We start from the raw sequence: 23,060 nt of genomic DNA on the forward strand, positions 1-23,060 counted from the left end.
AGTAAGAAATGCATGCATGACCTCATTTTTGTTAATAAAGCCTTCCAAATTATACATCTTCATTGGATCAATATTAACAATTATTTTGAGCACGCTTCAGATGAATACGGACATAAAACACATACTCATTATCGCAAAGCAGTCTCAGGCTTCCTTCTATTTAATGGGATTGGCAACACCAGTACAGAAGAGCGAAAGTCTTTCTTACACTGTATCGCCCAAACCATTTAAGTACATTAATGCTTAGAAATTGGGGTGGGGCAAGACAACAGTTGCAAGCCAGCACTGTATCCATGATATCACTTGTTTTTTCAAAATTCAATGAGATGAGTGTAAGGTCCGTTTGTATCCAGTTTTAACACCTGCCTGTTTCCGTATGTGCCATGCTTGACGAGAACACCTGCTTCCAAGCATTTGGCATTGGCAGCCAGTTCTTCTTCACACAAAGTCACAAACTGAGAATAAAGTTCCAGCCCTTTTTCTTTTTCAATGTTTGCATGGTACTGCATCTTTCTTCCCTTTGGTTTACCACCTAGGGTAGCTTGTGGTATGATTAGCACATTGCCTGGTAAATCAAGAACAGAAACATACTCGCCGCTTTCATTTTCACTTAATTTAACATTCAACAGCATATTGACTGCAAATAAAAATAAAATAAAAGTTAGTGTAACTAAAGTAAATTAAACGGGAGCTAATATAACATCACAAACGACTCAACAAATATTGCAATGCATGACAAACTATTCAAGTAAAAGAAACTGCTTATTAATGAAATGAAACATGGACAATCAATAAATACTATTAACCAACTAAGATGTCTGAGTATTGTGAAGAATGTGAAGGATATTTATATTAATATAATAGGTCTAAAGAGTTATTTTGGGGGGGAAGTGGTTGGCTGTCTGTCTGTCTAAAGTTGATTCTAGTTGGACACCCCCAAAGGAACCCAGGATCCAATTAGTGACCCTAACTTAGTTGCTTGATACTCAAATAGGCAACATTTGCACAACACTACACGTTGTAGGAGATAACACCATCTCTAGTGCACTTTGGAGAAGTTTCTGCCCTGTCTTTTCATTCTGATTGCAGTAGTTCACAGGAGGACCCAGCACTAACCTGGGCTTAAGCCACAGCTTAGCAGTTTGGTCTCAAGTGGAGCGAGTGCCCTTCAGCGCTCCACTTCGAGACGTGCAGGTGCCAGCTTGTCTTTTGAGAGAGGAAATGGGCAGGAAGGTCAGAGGTGCAATTTGGCCCATAAACCAGAATATATAAACTCGCAAATAAAATTGATGCATTTACTAACTTTATATTTTCCAATGTTTCTATAACAAATCAAATCATACCCGCAAAACTTCCTCCAACTCTGTAAAAGCTGTGAGGGTACTAGTCATGCCTTCAAACCCATAAAAGTTTAATGTTGTTCAAAGCAAAAAGAGATGAGTTGTGATTCAGGAACCAAAAACACTCATTTAAACAGTTTCAAAATATATTTAGGAAAAAATATTCTGTAAGACAGACACTTAAGGAGGATGGTTGTAGATGAATCTCCTAATAGGAAACAGAACTTTCTTTTTCTGGCCTGTTTCAGCTGCCACACAGTTGAAAAGGTCATTATTCTCAAGTAACACTCTCATGCAACTCTCACAAGCACAAAATCAATTTTCATATCATAGCTTTAAAGACATCCAAAGATTTCAACTTAGTTTAGCACCACAGAAAGACCGTGCCCTCCAAGACCAAGAGAGAATCCCCCAGGAGCTGCTCTCAGCATTTTCAATAGCACCTGTGCTTGCGCACTGCCAGGTCTTTCCGCTGGTCCCAGCAAGTAGCCTGACATACACTATTGTTACACGACCTTTTGTGAAACCACTACTATCAGCCAGCCACAGAAAAGAAAAGGGGTACTTTTATCCGGAATATGTGGCATCATGGAATTTCCCAGATGATCCTGTGCTATTAAGGAGGGAGAAGGAGGAAAGGAGGGAGAAGAAACGAAGTAAAAATGAAAACAGTAACAAAACAAAAAAACCTCAAGCCAAAACAACAGTGAGTGAAGACAGAAATCACTACCATTTGACCTTATCCACAGCATCTTCTCTGCTTTGATGTAAATGTTAAAGTGCATGTGGAGAAGAGGGAAAGAACTGCAGATATTGTTGTTATCACTTCTGAACCAGAAAACTACACTTGAAATGCCAACAGTGCATATATAATATCTCTGAAAGGAGATGGGAAGGAAACTGTTTAGTTATCCACCCAACTCCCTCTACTGGCTATAATTTTAAATATCCTGCACATACAGTGAGATCAGTGTTAAAATACTTCTCAAATCAAGCCATGAATTATTTGAAAACAGTTTTCTCTAAATTCGGCTCTGTCCTGGACTGAACCTGTTGCCTGATTCATGTAATATGTCAAACAGCAGATGCAGCGCTTTCTCTGTTTGCTAGAATGTCATCATCGTGGCAATTGATTTTCTAACAGGTCGATCATGAGAAGACGGACAGAGCGAGAGGTACAGACAACTGTCAAAAGAAACAAGACCGACCAAGCTGTTCTTGCAGCCAGGTGATTGATTTGGAATATGCTACCTGATGGCTTTTTCACTTCTTCTTGTCCAAATGGTTGCTGCCTTCTCTGCCTCTACTGCTTTTCTGCTTTTTCAAACAATACAAGAATTTATAAGGATTATATCATACCAATTTTTGGAACAAGATCCTCATCAGCGCCTTTGAAGAAGCATATGTAGATAACAAGCCCTCGCTGGATCTACAAAAGATTACAGAAAACTATGTCAATGTTTTCCATTGTCCACCTTGCACACGTATCATTAAAACTGGTATCAAAAATTACAAAGCTGCACAACAAAAAAGCTTGTGAGAGTAGTTTTAGTTATTTAGTATAGCTTCAGACAAGAAGTTTACACACCACACTGTGGAAGCTTATGAGATATGTACTGATTATCTGCACAATGCTTCTACATACAATTAAGCCAATTTATTAGCTCCATGTGAAGCCAAATTTAGTTGGAATGTACAACGTACAGCATTAACATAGACAAGGTGACAAGATTAATTAGTGTACTTAAATGCAGCATAGGAAATAATTTAAGCTTTTTTCATATCAAACATACAAATAAAATAATTTTCAGTGTGAATGATGAGTTTATTTCCAATTATGAAACATGACAAATGGCACAGGACTTGTCAGTGAACTGAATTATATATTGATGTTAAAAGTAATCTAGTACAGGATAATTCTGAAAAAACATAGAGTCTGTTAATTAAAGATTTAAATATAATGATCAATTTAAATATGCTGGCCAACAACTATGAAGTTGTTCAGAATATTATAAAGTTGTTCAAAATATTACTTATCAGTTTGGGTGAAGTCTTTTTGGTGAAACAGGACCTTTCCCCTGCTTTGTGCAGAGTAAAGGATATGCCACTTCTTTGGCATTCAGAGAGACTACGTGCAAGAACTATTTATTTGAGTAAAGAATTAGGTCTGTACTGAGAAGAAAGCACAACGCAATTCTTGTGTAGCTTTTCTACTCTCTTCGTTAGTTCACGAGGAATGCCTGTGCAACAACCTATGCTTCATTAAGACAAACTGACAGGCTCTGCAGCCAACAGCAATTATGTCTCATGCACAAGTATACCTGAATGGTTTAACTCCTTCAGGAAAAAAAAGAAAGGCATACAATACCCACAGGCATACAGTATCTAAAAAAAAACCTCACCACTGCTTTGTCAAGAATAAGTATCCTTATATTTTTGTTAGAAGAAAAAGAAATGTCAGCTTATGAAATACCACCTAAGAGATGCTAACTAGATTGGGGCAGGAAGGAGTCATTAATATCGATGTTATCAAAGCAAAAGGATAAGAAATGTGAATAGTTTCTTAAAAATACCTTTTTTTTCTCTCCCCCTTTTCTTTAAAAGATGTAGGTTTTTGGTGAAGAAAACTTAGCTATACACATGAGGTTTTATCCCTTTGTTATTGTAGAGATTAAACAAAATGCTCAAGGCAATGACTGAGAAGAGCTATGCCTTCTCAACTCTTTTTCTTGTGACTAACTTCTGGAAGAAAAGAATGTTCTTTGTCGCCAAAATGTCACATGCTGAGATCTTTCAAAAGCTTTAAATGGCTCCTTTCAAAACTCATTTTGACCACTGCAGAATATTATACAGGTTCCCAAATGACTGCCATATTTCATAAACACTGTAAGGAATTTGATGGCCTGAACCTCAAATGACATTTCAAACCATCTGTTCAAATAAAGGAGAGAAATACAGGCTGCCAAAAGTTAGATATCCTTACATGTTTAGCTAAATATTCGTTCCAGAAACAGACCAGCATCAGGATATTAATAGAGAAAAACAATGCACACATACCTACTAATAAAAAGGCTTGTGATAAAATAGGCCAAATGCATTTGCACTGTACACATCTGACCACTGCATTAGAAATAAGTGACTCTGCTATATAGCGCACATCACAGAAGATCACGCTAATTCTGAGACTTGTGACATTATTTTTTGCACAGTCTCACATACAGAAGTAACAATGTTCTGCAAGCAGCTCATTTAAAAAGATGAAAAGGTAAATAAAGTGACATCTGCAAGTCCTAAGGCCAGACAGCTAAAGATTAAGTAAAAACATTCATTATTTTTCCAGCCTCTCTCATGATTTGATGCCTGTTTTTTAAGATACTTTTTATCACAAGATGAGACAGACATATTGAGGGAAATTAGAGGGACAGGAGGTTAAATGAAAAAAAAAAATTCAGAGACAAGTTAAAGCTGCTAGAGGATGCTTCTATTTATATTGCATGTTTATGATCTTCTAGAACACTTTTCAACCATGTTATAGTTGAAAACTATTCAACTATTTGTAAGTTGAAACTTAGGGTTTCAACTATGACTGAAAACTGCGGTTGAACACTATTTTCAACCCGTGCAACCATGTTTCAACCTCATTATGCCTTACTTTTTTGTTCTTTAATTTTCTTAATCGAATAGAAGGTGTAAAATTGAATGCAATTTCAAAAGCTAATCTAATAATAATGCATGTCAATCCTCTGATCTTATATCAGTGTTTCAGTTGTCCTATGACTCGTGCTTGTTACCAGTGTAAGGAACGGGAACGCGTAAACCTTTTGAACCAATGCAAAAACAGTGCCATTGCTGAAGGTCCTCTGTAACCTATCACAGTCTAGTTGACTGTTCTTCAGAGCTATATTTAGTGCAGGAAAAGTTAAGCAAAATAACACAAATAAGAAGGTTACAAATTCAACACGCTGATGTGCAAACAGCCACTACAAGGAACTTACGTAGTGACAGGCAGGCAGTTGGGCAGGGAAATTGTGCTCTATGTGGATTTCCTGTTATCAGTAAAATGCCTACATAAATAAACGAGCAAAGCATGTTACTTTGCAACACTGGCATTCATTATACAACTGTCCTAAGTAATCATCAGACTAGGCAACCTGCATCATGAAGGGCTGAAGTACCCAGTCCCTAAGGCCATACAGCCAGCCTTAGCAAGGCTGCCTCCAAATACTCCTTTTTAGCTCTTTTGCATGAAGAACAAATAATTAAACCCTCTCTCACCCTCTCGACTAAACACATTCATCTGAATTTCGCAGGATTTCACTAGCAAACCCCACATATATTCTGCAAAATGTTATCTCAACTCTACCTTTTTTTTTTTTCAGGAAAATGTAATGCAACTGATAATGAAAACAGAGAGAGTTTGTAATCCTTAGGAAGCCAGTTTGTGAAACTAATTTATATAAATTATTCTTTGACATTTCTGTTTCAAGTTCAGATTTGCTACCCCATGAGAAGATTTCTTCATATTTCACACATTCAGCTGCAGCAAAGAGGGATTACATCATCTACCACAGGTCACAGAACAAGCCTGTGCCTGGTACTTTGCACCTCTTTTTGCTATCTTAACCAGAAGACAAATTGAGGGAAATAAGACATGGGAGAGACAGTTTTCATTGCATAAAGTGTAAGCACTTTTACTTTTTAGCGGAATATTGATTTTTCTGTTTCTTTTCTCCTATAGTTGTGAAATACACCAAATCTCACCTTATTTCTCCCCTGCATGTAAAAGAATTCTTTTTTTCCTCTTAAGTATTTTGCTGTATACATAAAACCATTATGGATGCTATCTAACCAACATTTCTCCATAAACAAGACATCCCATCTGCAGTAACCCTCAACAGGCCAGAAAAATTCAATCATGAAAACACAATGAAGAGCAGTGATTCATGTATCAAAAAAAGTACACTCCTAACCTTTTTCCAGATAAAGAACACCCACTCTAAAGTTTCTAAAGTACCTACAGGGGTCTCTTAAAGCTCAGAAGCTATTCAAAGCCACCTACATAATGTGCTATTTATAGTACACTAGAAATTTCTCAAGGTGAAGACCCACTTTTAAGTTGTTACAGATCATCGGGAACACACTGGTTTATGTAAATAATAGTTTGTGAGGTCTATATTTTTTATTTTTGCATTGACACGCAGATACAGGAAGTAACATTACCCTACCAGAAAACGTCATCAGCCAAAATTCCTTCCAATGACCTCTAAAGTAGTTATACTAAAGAAACTATGAACTTCCCATAGGTTTTTGCTGCACGGTGACTAGTTCTTGTTACAACAGATTTCTCCTAAAAAGACTCAGGTATCCAGGAAAGATTCCTAAGTACCTGTGACAAATATTACTAAGGTTCCTGTCTGAAAAAATACCTGCTGCCGATAGTGCCCAAATCTCTTGCAGATTCCTTTAGTGCAGTCTATTACTTTCCCAGTGATTTTGGTTAAGCCATTTGAAACTTCAAATAAAAGATATAAACAGCATAACTTCCTTGTAATAGCGTTAGTCATGATATCTCTAAACCATAACATATGCCTCTTTTCGGATAGTTTAAAAGAAAGCCAGCAAAATGACATTTCAGCTTTTCTTTACTAGATCTACAATTACTCCTGCGATTAGCAAACTAGAAATAGGATATTTCTCCTAAAGTTAATGTATGCTGTGCTGAGCAACTTTCACTATCATTAACCTTACACTGAGAGGCTAATAATGCAATACACACAGATGCACTTCAGCCAAACACGGTATCTGTGAGATGACATGTATTTCCTCTGAGCAAAACCTTCTGGTTTCCCAGACCACGCTGCAGAAACCAGGTCTCATGGATCCACCTGCCTCTTCCGAACAAGGAGAGAAATGTTTTAAGAACAATTTGAAAGTCAAACAGTGGAAACACCTAGGGACGGGCTTTTTTTTTAAACTCTCTTCAGATTTCTTAAATGAACTCATAACTAGATTTTTTACTTCTCAGAAGTTATGCGAGTGACTATATTTAGCTCCTTCTGTTGTAGTAGCCTTTAAGAAAGATGAAAGACAAAACCAAAAAAACCCAAGGGCTAAATAGTTGACAGCTGCACAGATGAGTTATTCTAGTGTAGGTAACCCATAAACAGTGACAACTACAGCAGGACAGAGCATCCCAAAGGGCAGCCTTCATGCTTTGGTAAATAGCCCTCGGCTGTATGCATACCACATAGCCCAAAGAGTCTGCAGACCTACCTACCTCTCCCGACAGAAGACTATCAGATGGAAAAGAGAGAAATTACAATGTTTCCCTCAAGCTGTGTGATGGTCTACACCCTACATTTCATTTTTGGTGAGTGGTCTGGGAAAAAAAAAAAAAAAGAACTACTGCTGCCATAGTCCCATTGGCTCTACCTGGCCTTTCTTCTCCAAGTGTACGCTATCACAGAATTAATGAGGTACACAGCTGAGCCCATCAGCCAAGTTTGTAGCGCCTCTGTGAAAGTGTATTTAAGAAAGGGCAGATAATGCCCCGGAGGGGCTGGAGGTGCTTCATGAGGGAGCAGCCGTGTTCCTGAAGGGACTGCAGCCTCCGGAGGAGCCGTGCTGGAGCACAGGGAAACTGCTATGCACTGACCCCAGCCTGCCGCGCCGCTCCTTGCCCCGCGGAAGGGCCTGAGTGTAACCTGCGGTGATACACGGGGCAAGGAGGGGGCTCTGGAGTGGAAACTAGGGAGGGGGCAGGAAAGGTGTCTGAAGAGAAGCTTAGCCTGGAAAAGGAGGAGGGCTGTTTTCCTCAAATATCTAAGCACTTGGGGCTCTGTGGTTGGTTGGTTTGTTTCTGTTGTTTGGTTTTTTTTTTTCCCCAATACCCAAACTGCTAATTAAATATTTCTGTCAACTGTCAGCAAATTAACTTAAATTCCCCAAGTCAAGTCTGTTTTGCCTGTGACGGTAACGGGTAGGTGTTTTCCCTGACTCTACTCTCACTCACTTATTTTGCTACTCCTTTTGCTCCTATTTCCCCTCCCGGCCGGGGTAGAGAAGCGGCTGGGCGGGCGCTCGGCCGCCCGCCACCCGGGGGCTGCAGCCAGCTCTCTCAAGGGCCAACCTAAGCAGCGACGGACTGCGGGTTTTGAGCGCAAGCATAGACATCGAGTCAAACCGGGATCTCCTGGAGCTCCGTGGGCATCACCGATCCGACTACGCGTAGGGAAAGGGCGGCGGTTTCGCTCCCGTTGCTGCCGCCGACAGCACCCTCCGTCAGGGCGGCCGGACCGCGACCCCGCCGAGCGCGCCTTCCCGCCCTCCCCGCAGGAGAGGGAGCGCTTTCCCGCCGCCCGCCCCGGAGCGGCCCCCGAGTCGCGGCCTGCCGCCCCGCCGAGGGAAGAAGGGGCGATGCCGGGGGGCAGGCGGCCCGCCGCAGACGTTACCTCCACCCACTCGGCCTGGGAGCCGCGCTCGGGTGGCTTCACCTGCAGCCGGGCGGACACGCACTGCTGCAGCAGGGCCCGAGCCAGCGCCGGCCGCGCCGCCGCCATGGCGGGCCCCTCACGGCAGCGGGGGGGGGGGGCGGGCGTGCGCCGTGCCTGGGTCGGTCCCTGCCTCCGGGTAACGCCTTTCCGCCACCGCAGAAGCAGCCTCCGTCCCCGGGAGCCCGCGGGTCACGGGCCGCGATCGCAGGCGGCTGGCAGGGGGAGGGCAGGGGTGGGAGACCGGGCGCTGGCGGCGGCCTGCGGGGGAATGACGGGCACGGCAGACCGGGCCTGCAGCCGGCGCCGAGGGAGAGCCTAACGATGGGGCCTGCGGGGTGGCAACGACTTTGCTCAGCAGATGTTTAAAAGCGGCTTATTTGACACGCAAGCGATAAAGAAAGTCCGTCCTAAAAATGCAAGAGCGAATTAGCAAATACTATGAATCTTTTGCAGGTAAAACAGGGCGTGTGGTCTGTCAGTGACCTCGAAGGAGGGGACAGGCGGTGAGGATACAGGCTTTAGAACGGAATAAACAAAGTATTCTTACATCTCAACTTATCAATGCCCTACGGCTAGCAGGGAGCAGGTTTTTGTTACTTTTGTGATGAGAAATGAAAAATCTGAGGGAAATGTCACGTGCTGGGGGTAAGAAGAGTATGCTGTGTAGTTTCTGCATGGAAAGGAAAGACTATTATCAATCTGAATATTGTTTGTCACTTCTTTAAAAACAGGTAATGTTTGTGTTTCAGGTGACTGAGGTGGACCTATCAAGTTGGAGTGTTTCTCTTCAACAGTACTGCTTTGGAGCAGAGGGAACAGAGAAGAATGCAATTAAAAGGGATCTGGATAGCTAGGGATCAAAGTCATGATCTGAAAAAAAGTGCGTAGTTCTGAAATGAGCTTCTATACCTCATGGGAAAAGTTAAAGTATTGCAGCTGCTTCTCTTATCTTTCAGGTTTTTGGGTACCTACCCTAATACTCATCGAACAGATCCTAAATTAAGAGTTATGCCTTCTTCCCATCCATTAATTGTGACAGAAAAAAGTTTTGAATAACATTGGCAGCAAAGTCAGGATAGAGCAATGCAGAATTCAGTCTCTCTCAGAATTCATTTTAAGACTGAAGATTTTATTTTTACAAGCATGTTTCTTAAAAAAAAAAAAGCTGTAATACATAGCAGCATGGGTAAGAAGCCAAATTTTATTACCTGGCCGCAATCATAGAATAAGATTACTGAAGTTATCTGTTGCACAGCAAGGGGCAATATGCAGTCATTAATTGCTAGTGGTACACATAGGGATACATTTGGCTTCTGTCCGTTATGTTAAAATAACATTCTCTTGCATCAGTGGTCAGTGAGGTTGCTCTTCCCAAAGCAAACCTTTGTGAAAGAAGAGGAAATCGCACTAGGTGGTTAGTACATAAACTAGCTCGCTTTTGCTAGCTGTAGGGTATTGTTAAGTATGAGCTGTTTTTATTTAAACTCAGCTAATTTATTTAAAATACCTTCTGTTCTTTTACTTGAAAGCTGTATCCCCAGAACCATTAAGAGGAGTTTAATGAGGTAGAAATTCATTTAAAGTAGGGTTTTCCACATATGTATATTTGTGATATAAACTGATTGTTAAGGAGAATGGATTATACTACAGTCTGAGCAAGTTATGTAAGCAGATTATAAAGGGATATTAATATACAAGGATATTGATTGTTCTTTGTTGCACTACCATTATTTATGCCAGGATTTGATGGAGAACGCTTGCTCGTGCAGGTGTCAACACAAATGCCTGTGAAACAGTGTATAGCAAAATTAGTATGACATCATTGTTTATTTATGGATTCTTAGTGTAATTATGTCATATTTTCCTTGGGAAGCCAAATTCATTTTGTTGTAATGCATCTTGCATTTCTTGAAGCTTACTGGGCCATAGTTAGGTTAAGGGCCTCTCTTTGTATGGCAAAGAATGATAGTAAATTTGTTGGTTAAATTTTAGATGAGAGTTTAGATTTGATTATGGATTTTGTATAAAAAGAACCACCTGATATCTAAATAATATATCAATGCATAAAATATATTGATATTTTTATCAGTTATTATATAAGGCATTTTGCTGCATATTTTGGATTTGACCGCTGTCCCGGAATATAACTTGTATCCTCTGTGCTGCTTGTCCCTGGAGCAGAGAGTAGGTATTTTAAGAGTGGTATCCAGAAGACATTTCTGGTTATTTTCACATCAGTTCTCTTTCAGGGGGGTAGATGGCAGTATGAACCATTTCTCTCAAATTTCAATGGACATGTGTTTTTCCTTACCCTTTGTGTGAATGGTCATGCATATTTCATGTACACTTAATGGAGTGAATCCTTTTGTGAAGAGGCGGGTGGGTGCTGGGAGCTTTGCCTCTGCAGGTACATGGCTTTCTCCTGTTTATCACAGGATGAAATGCTAGACCAAAATGATCTCAAGTGGCCTTGAATTCTTCCTTAGGGATGATTTTATTGTTAGTAATAAGTTTGGTGTTGCATATCATTTGGCAGGGGCAGTAGTTGACTGGAACTTTGAAGGGACAAGATACATCTTAGATATTATTCCTCTGTCTGCAGTGTCTGAAACTGTGATCAAAGGTCTTTCAAGCAGCTACCATCACATCAACAGAGTGCCCCTAGGTAGTGTCATCTGTTTTGAAGAGAAACTATACAAAGCTGCTGTGGCACTTAGATAGCAAAGATACAAAATAGGTTGCTGGTAAGGGTTATATCTTGGTAAAACTACCTCTTGTGGGACAGACATAGCTGAAAGGCTGCAGAGTGTCAAGAGAAGAATTAGATTTAAATGTTTTATTTTCTCCATTGTCCAGGTGGAACTCTTACCACACAATGGGGGGGGGGAGAGGAGAAGACAAGTAGCAGGGCATATAAGGAAAAAAAGAGTACTTAGGTAAATCAGAAATATTTAGTAAAGAATCACAGGTGAATGCCACTACTGCTGTGAAGTGTGAGACAGCACTGATGGACCCTGCTGTGCTAGCTAGTAGAGGTCGATGTTAAAAGAATCTTTTGTCATCGGAGATGGCCTGGAAAGTGGAATTTGCAGCAACGAATTGCAAATTTCCATCATAAGATAAAGCAAATTCCACAAAATACTTTGTAAACTGGGATTAATGTTTAAATAAAGTACATTTTTTAATTTAGCCATGCTGAAACAACAGATCAATCCCTCAAAAAAAAGAAATAAAAAAAGATACTGCATTTTAGTCTAAGATGTTAAAAACTGCCACAAGACAGCTCAGAATGATAGTGTGTGTTGTTTTTGAAGTGATGTTTACAGTCTTACATCCTGAACTGAGTCAAGTCCTTTGCGTTCTGTTGGATGATGATCCCTTTTTCTTTCCTTCCAGTTTATTCATTTTGCTTCTGTTTTTGAGCTACTTGGCCTACTCGTGCTATCTGTGATGAGCTATCTGACTCTGTTTTGTGATTTTTTTTTTTTATTTAATAGCCTGTTTCTCAGTCTAGTTCAAGACCCAATTAAGTTTTCTTCTTTCTACAGCCTCAGAATTGCTAGTTGAAATACTGATTAGCTGGAAGAGAGAAGATACTGCTGAACAGTGATGTGGGTGTAGAGAGGATTAGGTGGTGGTGTTAAAATCATTTTATTGTCCAAGTAGCAGACACATGATGATGACTGTATTTAGTACTGACTTCTCTCTTATTCAAAGCACTGTCCAGACATTAAGGTCAGGAGTATGTCTGCCTCCCAGCCATCCTCCTCCTTCCTCCAGAGGTATTTAAATAAGGAAAGCAGAGAGAGGGCATGAAGAATTTCCCTAGTACAAGTCAAGCGGCAGAAATGAGGTGGAACAGGAGTCCTGTCACTCAAAGACCACAAGTATTGCACAATGCCTGTGTAAAGCTACCAGAAATAGCTCTTCCAGAGAAGATGTGGGGTGAAGACTATCATCAGCTTTACTTTCCAAACAGACCCCAGATCTGTTTAGCCTTCAAAAGAAGCATTGCAGGCTTCTGGGGGAAGATGACTGAGAGGAAGATGGTACTGTGATTTTTATCTTTCCAGTTTGCACCATAGGTCTGAAGAAGGTTGTGTCTTCTTCAGCTGCAGTTTTGTAGCTTCAGAGTTGGTACACTTCTTTACCTCTTCCAGCAGAGCCAATTTACTGTCCTCGTGAATGTCAGAATTGTTTCCAGTGAAGGCTGGTATTCCTGCTGTGGAAGAGCAATCCTGTGATTTGAGCAGTTGATTTTACGCATGTTTGAAGTACACAGCAAAAAATTAAATACACTGTTAAAAATAAATTAGTGTTTTGTTTAGCCCTTCATACAATTACAAAACAGATACTGAAATGTGTTAAATTAGAGTAATCAAAAGTTAATTAAATTTCTGAACAAAATAACAGATTCAGTGTGAAGGCTGTCAGGTACAATTACAGCTTTTCTAAGTGAGAAGCAGAAATTTGGCTCTATTGGGGAAAAAAAGGTAGCCAGATAGACACGCAATCTGCTTGCTTACCATGATTGCCTAAAGGAAATAAGAATACTATTAATCACAGTTTCTTTCTCTACAGGTGTCAGGGATGTTTGTTTGCCTGTGACATTTAACTACTGTATTTTTTTCCCTGCTCGGGTGTCTCCCACACCAAATCTTTGTCTGCATGATTGACAGATGTTAATGTTAAAAGGACTTCTGTGTCCTGCTCCAATGGAATCGACAGAGCAGTGGGAGTAGCCTACCTACAGTATGTACCATAGGGTCTCATTGTAACACCTCCTGCTGGTTAGAAGCAATACAATTTTTTTCAGAGAACTGAGCCAATCTAATAAGCTACGGTCCTGAACCTTTCTTGTGTAAAGCCAAGCTTGAGTTTCAATACAACCCACTCAATTCTGGAATTCAGAGGGAGGTTGTACAGAGCCACCGAACTGACTTTGGGAGGAATCCCTCAAAAGTCAGCAGTTTTCTGCTCTGGTTTAGGAATGGTACTGCCAGATCCAGGCTGATCCCTGCAGGCATATTCAAATGTCTTTGTACTTGCTTCCCTGGGTCTCCTGAGTTTGAGATCTGGGTTCTACACAGCATGAGTGCATGGAAACAACTTGGATGTAGGACAGTAACTGAAGCAGTGGTGAGGGAAAAAGCACCCACCTATCTATAAAAGGCTAACCTTATGGTCACAGGGCCTGGAGCAAACAGGGGGAGGTGCTCAACGCTCTTACTCCCTTTGATGCAAGATCACTGCATCACAACACAAACAGGTATCTCACTTTGCCATAACACAGCATCATATACAGATACAGAAGAGAGTGCTGAATGAGAGACTGGAGTTGCACAGGCTGTTTGCCATCCTGGAGCAAGGTCAGTATACCCACTCAGGCCAGATTTCATCTGTGAAACTCAGCTTCCTGTGCTCCATATGGAGCTGCTGACGACACATCTGCGCAGAGCCTGGCGCTGGTCTGGTAGTGTGGTAGGCGGTGGCTCTGCTTTGCGTCAAGCCACTGAGCTAACCCACACCTGACTGACCCAGATGGGTGTTGCAAATTGGGTTCCCAGGTATTTAGGCTGGGCCCTGTTGCAGGTGCTGTGGAGCACAGGTCCTACATTTCTTATAGCCTACATTCAGGGCTGGTTTGGTGCAAGTCCAAGGGGGCTCCACCAAGTGTTTGTGCTGTGCTCTGTGGCCCCTGTTATGCTGGATACTGTCCTCTACCCCTGCCAGGTAAAGGAATTAAAATCTGTTGTCTTCCCCAGGTATTACTGCATCACTGCTCTCTTTACCTCATAAACACTTTTGCAATAGCAATTAGTACTACAAAGGTGTGGTTTTGTTAGTTAATCCCATTTTTTTTAGTTTTCAGTGAGAAATTTTTATGGCCATGTGAGGATGTTGCTATAGACAAAAATGCATCAATATCATCTAGGAGCTGGAACTTGAGTTTCCATGTTTTCAATAGGTGCCATATGTAAAATTTTTAGAGTATTGGCATAAAGCCTCATGTTATTATTAAAAATGTACATGGATCGAGATGTGGCTCTTTCTGCTCCTTTCACAAACAGTATGAAAGGTAATTTATTATTCTCTATGTACCTGGAGAACTCCTTGCCTCCAGTTACTGTTGAGTGTGCAGGCATAATGAGGGTGCATGTCATTTTTTTGCATTTATATGGATGACTTTCAAAATAAAACTCTTACCACAGCTTCAGGCCAAAAGCTTTTCTCCTTGAGCCACAGCTCCTATCATTTTTTTTCCCCTCAGGCATACTGATCCTTAGCTAGTCAGGAAAGCATGCACACAAATGATGGGTCATTAGGAAATTCTCTGAATAGCAAATCTCTGAAGTCATCCCAAGTGCCATTTGCCATGCATCATGATAAAACTGGGTAAGTTTGAGGAGGCACTAATTATACGCTTGGTCTGTTGTTTATCAGTTGTTGGAGCTGTTCTTCCCAGAACAGAGCAACCTCTTTTGTGGTATAGTTCAACAGCATTGCCAGAGCTCAATAAGCCAAGTAGGGTTGACAGATTTTGGCATTTTATTCCCTTCGACGTAAGATCATTGCATTACAACACAAACGGGTATCTCGCTTTGCCGTAACACAGCTTCGTATACAGACACAGTAATGCTGGTCTATGGGCTTTTCCTAAAATGATGTTTTGGGAACTCATCCCCTTAGAACAAATAGCTACTGTAGGACTTGTGTTTACCATCAGCGTTTAGGTTTTGATGGTTTGTTTCAGTTAATACAATAGTGTATACATAATCCTTTCATGATTTTAACCAAATTAAATAGAAGGTGATTTTGTTTCCCCTCAGGTCTTGTGGGGGGAAAAAAGCAGATGTTTAATGCAGTGAGCTAAATAATAAAAGACTGTAAATTCTAATGAATATTCATGGAGTCAAATAAGATAATGGACCATGTGTCAAGAAATAATGTGGTTTCCTGCTATGACTTCCAGTGTGGCTTAACATGTCTCAAAGAGCTTTCAGTGTCAAGAATTGTTTTTTAATATTGATTTTTCACACTTTCTTAAAGCACAGATTTTTTTTAATGCACATTTCTGAACTCATTTGGGGTGATATTATTTCTTTATTATTTGATACTTCAGAAGCACTGCAATGATGAAAAGGAGATTTTTCACATAATCGTTGATTTTTTTTTTTTTTTAAGCTGCCAAAGGGTCACAGTTTTTCTTTTACAATAGATGCTAAATAGCAGCTACAGAGTCAAAGTAAAACACTTTATCTTCAATATTTGATATTCTAACAGAATAGAAAAATGGTATTTGGTATAACTTTTTCTTAAAGAGCTTTTTATTTCACAGATAATTCTTGGAACTGCTGGAGGCTTACATTTTCATGAATAACTGGGTAAAACAATTACTCTGTAACCTGGGATATGTTAATAGTAATTACAGGTATTTAATCTTTCCCTGGATACTCTGTTGCCCATAGGACAAAAAATAATTGTGTCTTCATAGTGACAGTCTGAGTGAGGGCCATGTCCAGATTAAAAAAACCTTCATTTTGGTGCCCGCAAATACATTCCAGCACAAATATTAGGTGTTTTAGCTCTTGCTATAGAAAACACAGATGTAACTCATGCACTCTCCAGCTTAGAGAGTCACTCAGCTCACCTTCAAGTGAACCTCTAGGCTACATCTGTACTAGGAAGTTAATCAATTGCAGGAAATATTCTTGGACGCTGCAACTCATCTTTACTTTTAACAGTTCCTGACATACTTTTGGCCAGGACTAACTCACCAACAAAAAAAATCTTGTCCTGGTTCAGCAGTTAAGATGGGCAAGAGCCCATTCTCAAGAGATGGGCTGCACGACACCATCCTGCTTTGCAAACCTCCTTTCTCAAACGACTTTCCTAAGTGTGAGCTAATAAGCCAACTGCTGAATTCAACAATCATTTAGTGCAAAAAAAAAAAAAAAAGTATTTTTTATCAATAATTCCTTTATTTCCTGTAATACCATTATATTTCCTCATGTGAAAGTTTAATTAAATTGGTATTTTAAGAGGTACAATACAGTCCTTTAGTGGCAGTAATTAGAAGAATGTAAATTACATTTATTTCTGTGATAGAGTTATTTTTTTAGACCTTAGTTTCAAGATCCATAGACCAAGAGCTTTCATGAAGAATTCACTAGAAAACTACCTTCCTCTGAACCAATTACAATGAGAAACCTAGTTACTTTGTGGTAGGGAGCCATGAACCCAGTCCCTCTTCTCTTCGTGCCCAGGGAGCTGGGATGGAAAAGAAAGCAAAGATAAATTCTCTGAATTGAGAGGAACTTGCTCAGCTTCTTGTAAAACTTAAAGTTCAAAGGTGCTCTGCTGTAGGCTGTTCTCTCCTCGGTCTAAGCTTCTGATAAAGGAGAAAATAGGCAAGTTATAAACATGCCTATCTTCACTCTCTGTGCTAGGAACATCATCAGTTGGCTCTATTCTGCCTAAAGCAGCCTGCTGTTTGACATTAGTGGACATTAGCATAATTAAAAATCTGAGGCACTCTCTCTTTTTTTGTGGGGTTAATACTAACACTTCACCATAGGGGATTAGAAATCGGGAACTCCAGATTACATTCCTGGATCTGCCTCTGACTCAATGTAGAACCCTGAAGAAGAGTTACTTTCCCTCACAGTTGAGGATTAACCAGAGGATTGCATTCCAATGATCAGCTGCTCTGGCTCCACAGCAGTGGAGTGCCTCCCAGTTTTACGTGACAGTGCTTCAAACAGGGTGTGCAGACACAAGAAGTGTTCTTGGATCACATTTATTTTCAGCTGAGATTGGTCCTTGCACACTGAAACACTCTGGAGCAGGTTGTTGCTGGCATAATTGCGTAAGTGGTCCATATACACCCAAAGTGCGTTGGTGCCCTTTGAAATATCTTGCATTGCTAGTGTACTTGGAATTATGACATAAGTATTGAATGGCTGCGGAGCAAAACTGAACTGGTTTGGAACATGAACCAGATTTTAAAAATAATTACTGAACACCAAAACCACTAAAAGTTGATGTAATGTCTCAATCGGCCTCACTGGTCAAATAAGATTAATTTGCTATACAGAACTCATTTAGGTTCAAGGTTATGACGTTAACAAAAATGTTTCCTGTAAAGTATAAGCTCATTACTAGGAAAAATGAATGAAGAGCAGAATTAAAATGATTGCAGAAACTAGAAGTGTGACTGAATGCCATTATGACTCAGACCACTGGTGTCAAATGGTTTACTGAAGCTTTTAGGACAGTGACCATCTTTTTTTATTCTGTATTTGTACAATGTCTAATACAATAGGGCTCTTTCTGCCCCTGAGACTCTTATAATTGCAATTTATCTCCATTACTGGGGAAAAAAAAAAGAAAAAAAAAGGAAAGAAGAAAGAAAGAAAATGCCAGTCTTCCTTCAATGTTTGTAAAACATATGGCAAAGATTAGGAATACATTTTAAAAAAAAAATCAAAACCTTTGTTTTTCTCTTTTCTTCAAGTATGGAAATACTGTTAATTGGAGTTAATTCTATTCATGCAAGGAATATCAGGTACCTAAGAAAAATAATGTGGCTTTGTTACTGAAGGGCATATTCAACAAAAGAAATCTCTTCATTTTCTGCACCACTTGCTTAAGGCTGGAAAAATTGCTGTAATATCAGCTGCATCTTCACCGTGATGTGACTGTTACTATAATAAGCAATATTAACCTGAAGAACTTGATGACTGACTTCAGAAGAATCTAGTGAAAATTTAAATAAGGTTTTCATCTCTTCTTGACTGTGAAGGACTGCGCTGATTAAAATGTCCACACGAAAGCAATATACAAACTAAACTGGGCTCAATTCTGCCAGATCTTCTTCCTCATTTAGCAAAATAGAACTAAAGGAGACAACTTAATTTCTTTCTCAGTTTAAGGTTTGGCAAAGCATTCACATAGGATGAAGCTACTTTTGTGGTCTTCTATGTATTGAAAATATTAATATACACGATACAGAAGAATGACTACGTTATTACTGTTTCTTATGTGTTTTCATTGTGATTGTTAAGATGTTGCAGTTTCAAGCGTTGCCCTATATAATGAACAAAGTCTGCTGCTTAAACAAGGTAGTATTCCGTATGAAAACACAGGTAAACCTCACTTGTTTTGTATGGATATTTGAAATCAGAATATGCTAAAATATTTTGGGCCAAACTTACTTTGCAACAAGTGGGCATAACTGCCTTGATATCAGCAATGTCGGCCTTGGTATCTAAGCCTAGCAGGAAAAAGACGTAAGAGGAGAAATTCTAATGAATGACAGAGAGGCAACAGCGTGAGGCTCTCCTCATAGACGCCTGCAGTTGTTTTCTCCTCTCACACCTGATATTCCCTACTTAGGGGTTTTTGAGGTGTGCCTTACCGATATGGCTGGAGCCTGTTACCCCCAGGTACAACGCCAAGCCCACGTGCATGAGCTCTGCCAAGCCGACGCTGGTCTGCACAGGACCAGGTCTTGTGTCTCAGCATTAAGTAAAGCAACCTGGAAGTTGCTTTAACTTACATGAAAGGCATAGCAAAGATAAGGCAAAGAACTCGCACCGGTAGGCATTTTGGCTTGGTTTATTTTGCAGCCTGATCTAGTTTGTCAGCCCCACAGGAGAAGGATAGTCTGGCAAGAGCCATGAGAGCAGCTCTAGCTCTGTCTCACAGCTGCCAAAGGGAGAAGGTGGCAGCCATCCTGAGACAGAGTGTGGGCTGAGCCAAGAGATAACACTAACAAGCCCGAGGCGCAGAAACGAGGGCAGAGCAGCAAGGCTCCCTGCACCAGCAGTTGTTGGGTAAGAGCACAAGAAGTCACAGAGGACTACCATTTTTTTTCAAACTAGGCTTAGCTTTAAAAAAGCTTGGGAACAACTGCTCCAGTTTAAGACAACATGGAAAAAAGGGAATGTGTTGACCCCAGGTGTCCTCCTTGCTCTCCAGCAGTCTGAGGTCAGATAGAAGTAGTCTCTAATGTTTAAAAGGCAATTATAATGAAAGTTCTTCTGGCTTCTCCAGAACTGCCACAACTTCCATAACTCTTTTTTAGGGCACTGTATCTTATTTTACTATATAACAATATATGGAAGACTATCTCAGAATTTAATGTATTCATCCATATTTCTTAATCATACAACATCAGCCTCGTTGTCTATCCCATGAGCTTTGATAACTGGCCTAAAACTTAACTATCTTAGACTTAATTTCTTCATGAACCAAGTAATTACCACTATGTGGACAAAAAAGATAAAAAGCAACATTTTAACCTTATTTATCTTAAATGTGTCAAGGCTGGCTGACCAACCAGGGAAAAAAAACCAGAATTGGTGACCCCCATGCCACACACACTTGCTCTGGTACGCTATGGCATACCTCTGCAGCCAAAGATTACATGCCTGGTCATGAAGCTAAAATGACCCCTTAGTTTTGAAGAACATTGCTTTAGCCTTTCTTTAATATAATTTCTAGTTTAAATTGTGACCAAAATGGATGGCTCATATGAGTAAGAGTTTGCAGCATGCCCTTAACTTACTATATTATTAATATGGTACTACGCAGACACCCAGAAACAAGAATGGAAACACAGGGCTCCACCAGCCTTGAAAGCTTACAGTCTTGATAAGATACTCTTTTTTAGCTGCTTACTTCCTATTGCACACAAATCAACCTAATTATCTGCCAAGTAATTTTTCAAATGTTAATTCATTTTTAAAATTTGGAGTCATTTGGCAACAAATCTCTGCTAGCTATACCTGGATACCCTTAATTGATTTTGGGTGGAGAAAGAATACATTTAAACAAAAGACAATCTAATTTCAGACAAAAATCAATTATATTTTTATCATGTTAGTGCTCAGGCTGAATAGCAATTTCAAGTCTTTGAAACATTTTCTTACCCTTACTTAAAGAAAACATTATCAATTTGCATTAAAATTAAATATTGTGTTTTTCATTTTGTTGAACTATTGAAAAGTCCGGAGTGGAATTTTCTGAAAGATGCAAAGATTGCCCATAGTTTCCATAAAGACTCAAATCTGGCAGTAAAATCTGTGTTAACTTTTGGTTGCATTTTCCTAGACTCATATTTTAGCACTGTATGTGGACTGCAACGACATGTCGGGCAAACAAACCAATACTTTCAAATGTTAAAATTTAAATAAGGAGCCAGAAGCAATTATGAGAAGTGTATAACCCATAACACTGTCTTCACAATTAGTAGAGATGGTGCAATACTACTCAATCAAACTGTGATCAATGCATTCCACTATTAACAATCAAGGTATTTTGAAAATGTCTGCTTTATTGCCAAGCAAATTTAATCCCTTTCTAATGGCCAAATTCTACTTTTCATATCCATGTTCAGTACAACCTACTGCCATATTAGCTCCCCCACAATTAACAAACCAGTGCTAAAAGAAATTATTAAAACTAAAAATATTGAGAATTGTTCTTTCTTAGGTGACAGTTTGGAGAACTCCTTCAGCTTACTTTTCTAAAAATCAATTTTATTTTCTGCTAGATTAGCTTTACAAAAGACCAAACCCACAAAAATATTTGTGAGGGTTATTCCAGTTGGTGTTGGAGCTATTCTCAGAACCAAAGAGTGTATGGTGGAACTTTTTTGTCATTTTTTTTTCTTTGTATAGACTTTGAAGTGATGGATATGTAAACGGTATGCCTACCAGTGATCCTACAGTACTGATCTTATTTCTGTGAGATGCATAGTATTTTGGACTTTAAGACTGCCTTCAACTGCTCAAGGTAGGAAAACCAATTATGCAGATTTCTTGCAAGGCAAAAGGTAACGTGGTTTCCTGAGGCAGTGGAAAAAAAGGCCCTTGAGGCAGGTCTATATTATAGTTTCAAAATGAAGTGGCTCATTGGTTTTCAGTATTCTTTTGCATTTTGCTTTGGCACTAGGGTAAATCACTGGGAAACTATTTGATCTCTCCAGGCATCTGTGTTAGCTATGCAAAATATGCTCATGTGGGTACAACGCAAATGACAGGCTGAAAGAGAATCACTTAAAGGATAGCAAAAGATTTTATTTTTATTGTTGTAATTTTTGTATGGTAGCTGAGCACTGAAATAAGCCTTTGAAAATGGTGAGTAATAGCAAAATGCTTGATTACCGCTTTTAATAATACAAGTCAAAAAATAACATTTAAAATAGTGGTGAAAATTCCGCTCACTGTGAAAGAGAGGAAATGTTTATTATAATAACGCTTTAAACCGATGTAAAATCCTCTGATCCATTACGTATTACGACAGATACCAACAAAGGACACTATCTACACTGTACTTTATCTTTGAAAACTAATGGCCTGAAACTGCTAAGGGCTGAATTACTTCTATAATACTACTTAGATGAATAAGGACTATTCATGGAATTGTCAAGAGCAAATCGTGTCAAACCAATCTAATTTCCTTCCACAATGTGGTTACAAGCCACATAGGAGGGAGAAAAGCAGTAGATGATGTGTATCTTAAAAGCTTTAAACAAATCTCACATGACATAAGGAACAGAAATGTCATTTTGATGAAACTTCTACTGAGTGGGTGTAAACTGGCTGGAAAACCAAAACTATAACCAACAATTATCAGTGCTTCAATGTTAGTATTATTAAAAAAAAAGCAAACGGCGTATCTGTGCTGGCTACAGGTCTCTTTGTTCTTTTAATTACTGACCCAAAAGATGAAATGGAATATATTTATTATACCTGCCGTGGACACAAACCAAGGAGGGATGAAGCTCTTGGCCAACCATTTTGTGGGCCAAGATGAGAATTCAAAAGGCACCGACACACTGAGGCAGCGCCGCAGAGAAAACCAGAACGGGATTCAGCGGGGCCAAGTACAACGCTATGAGGAATAACTCCAAACCAATTTGTAATGCATATGGTCACCTGGTATTTTCCCATTGGGTCCAGTTTTCTTACAGACAGCGGCAAGGAGCTGCTTTCTTGTGCTGCTGCTTCGCAGTGCCACCGCTCGGCACTTTATCGGGGCAGGCCTTGGTCTGTTCCGCCAAGGTCCGGAGCAGCAGCAGTTCTCTCAGCGCAAAATCCTCCATCTCCAGCCAGCTCTCCGCTCTCCCCGGGGCCTGCTGGGCCCGCCCAGCTCCGGCTCCGCGGCTCCGGGCCTCCCGCGCTGTGCCGGGCCCAGGGCACCGGCCGAGCGCGGAGAG

At 40.0% G+C, this 23,060-nt stretch overlaps 1 protein-coding gene across 6 annotated transcripts; it reads right to left on the reverse strand.

Moving 5' to 3' along the window:
- Window positions 1–144: 144 nt before the first annotated feature.
- On the reverse strand, window positions 145–23,042 carry DTD2 (D-aminoacyl-tRNA deacylase 2). 6 transcript variants are annotated; one of them, XR_015702222.1, is made up of 4 exons: window positions 8,792–8,925; window positions 5,336–5,404; window positions 2,700–2,769; window positions 431–565 (listed from the first exon to the last, which is right to left on the reverse strand). XR_015702222.1 is itself a non-coding variant. In XM_087747145.1 (3 exons), the coding sequence occupies exons 1-3, from the start codon at window positions 22,792–22,794 to the stop codon at window positions 312–314; spliced, it is 411 nt and encodes a 136-aa protein (XP_087603271.1). In that variant the 5' UTR covers window positions 22,795–23,042; the 3' UTR covers window positions 145–311. The 6 variants fall into 6 exon arrangements, 4 of the variants coding, with proteins under 4 accessions (XP_087603271.1, XP_087603270.1, XP_087603268.1 ...); XR_015702221.1 differs by lacking the exon at window positions 431–565 and adding an exon at window positions 567–637; XM_087747145.1 differs by lacking the exons at window positions 5,336–5,404; window positions 8,792–8,925 and adding an exon at window positions 22,780–23,042 and having other exon boundaries at window positions 145–637.
- Window positions 23,043–23,060: the final 18 nt, after the last annotated feature.

The sequence above is a fragment of the Nipponia nippon genome, unplaced genomic scaffold (genome assembly GCF_047370975.1).
Source record: "Nipponia nippon isolate SJK-2023a ecotype South Korea unplaced genomic scaffold, ASM4737097v1 scaffold_11, whole genome shotgun sequence".
Lineage (NCBI taxonomy): Eukaryota > Metazoa > Chordata > Aves > Pelecaniformes > Threskiornithidae > Nipponia > Nipponia nippon.

What these genes read in the sequence shown, in the direction of transcription:
- DTD2 (XM_087747142.1), bottom strand. Translation starts at nt 8,899, where the DNA reads ATGGCGGCGGCGCGGCCGGCGCTGGCTCGGGCCCTGCTGCAGCAGTGC. An exon ending in CCCAGGCCGAGTGGGTGGAG is followed by an intron (nt 2,770 to 8,791) that starts GTAACGTCTGCG and finishes AATCTTTTGTAG; the next exon opens with ATCCAGCGAGGGCTTGTTAT. An exon ending in GGATCTTGTTCCAAAAATTG is followed by an intron (nt 638 to 2,699) that starts GTATGATATAAT and finishes TTTTATTTGCAG; the next exon opens with TCAATATGCTGTTGAATGTT.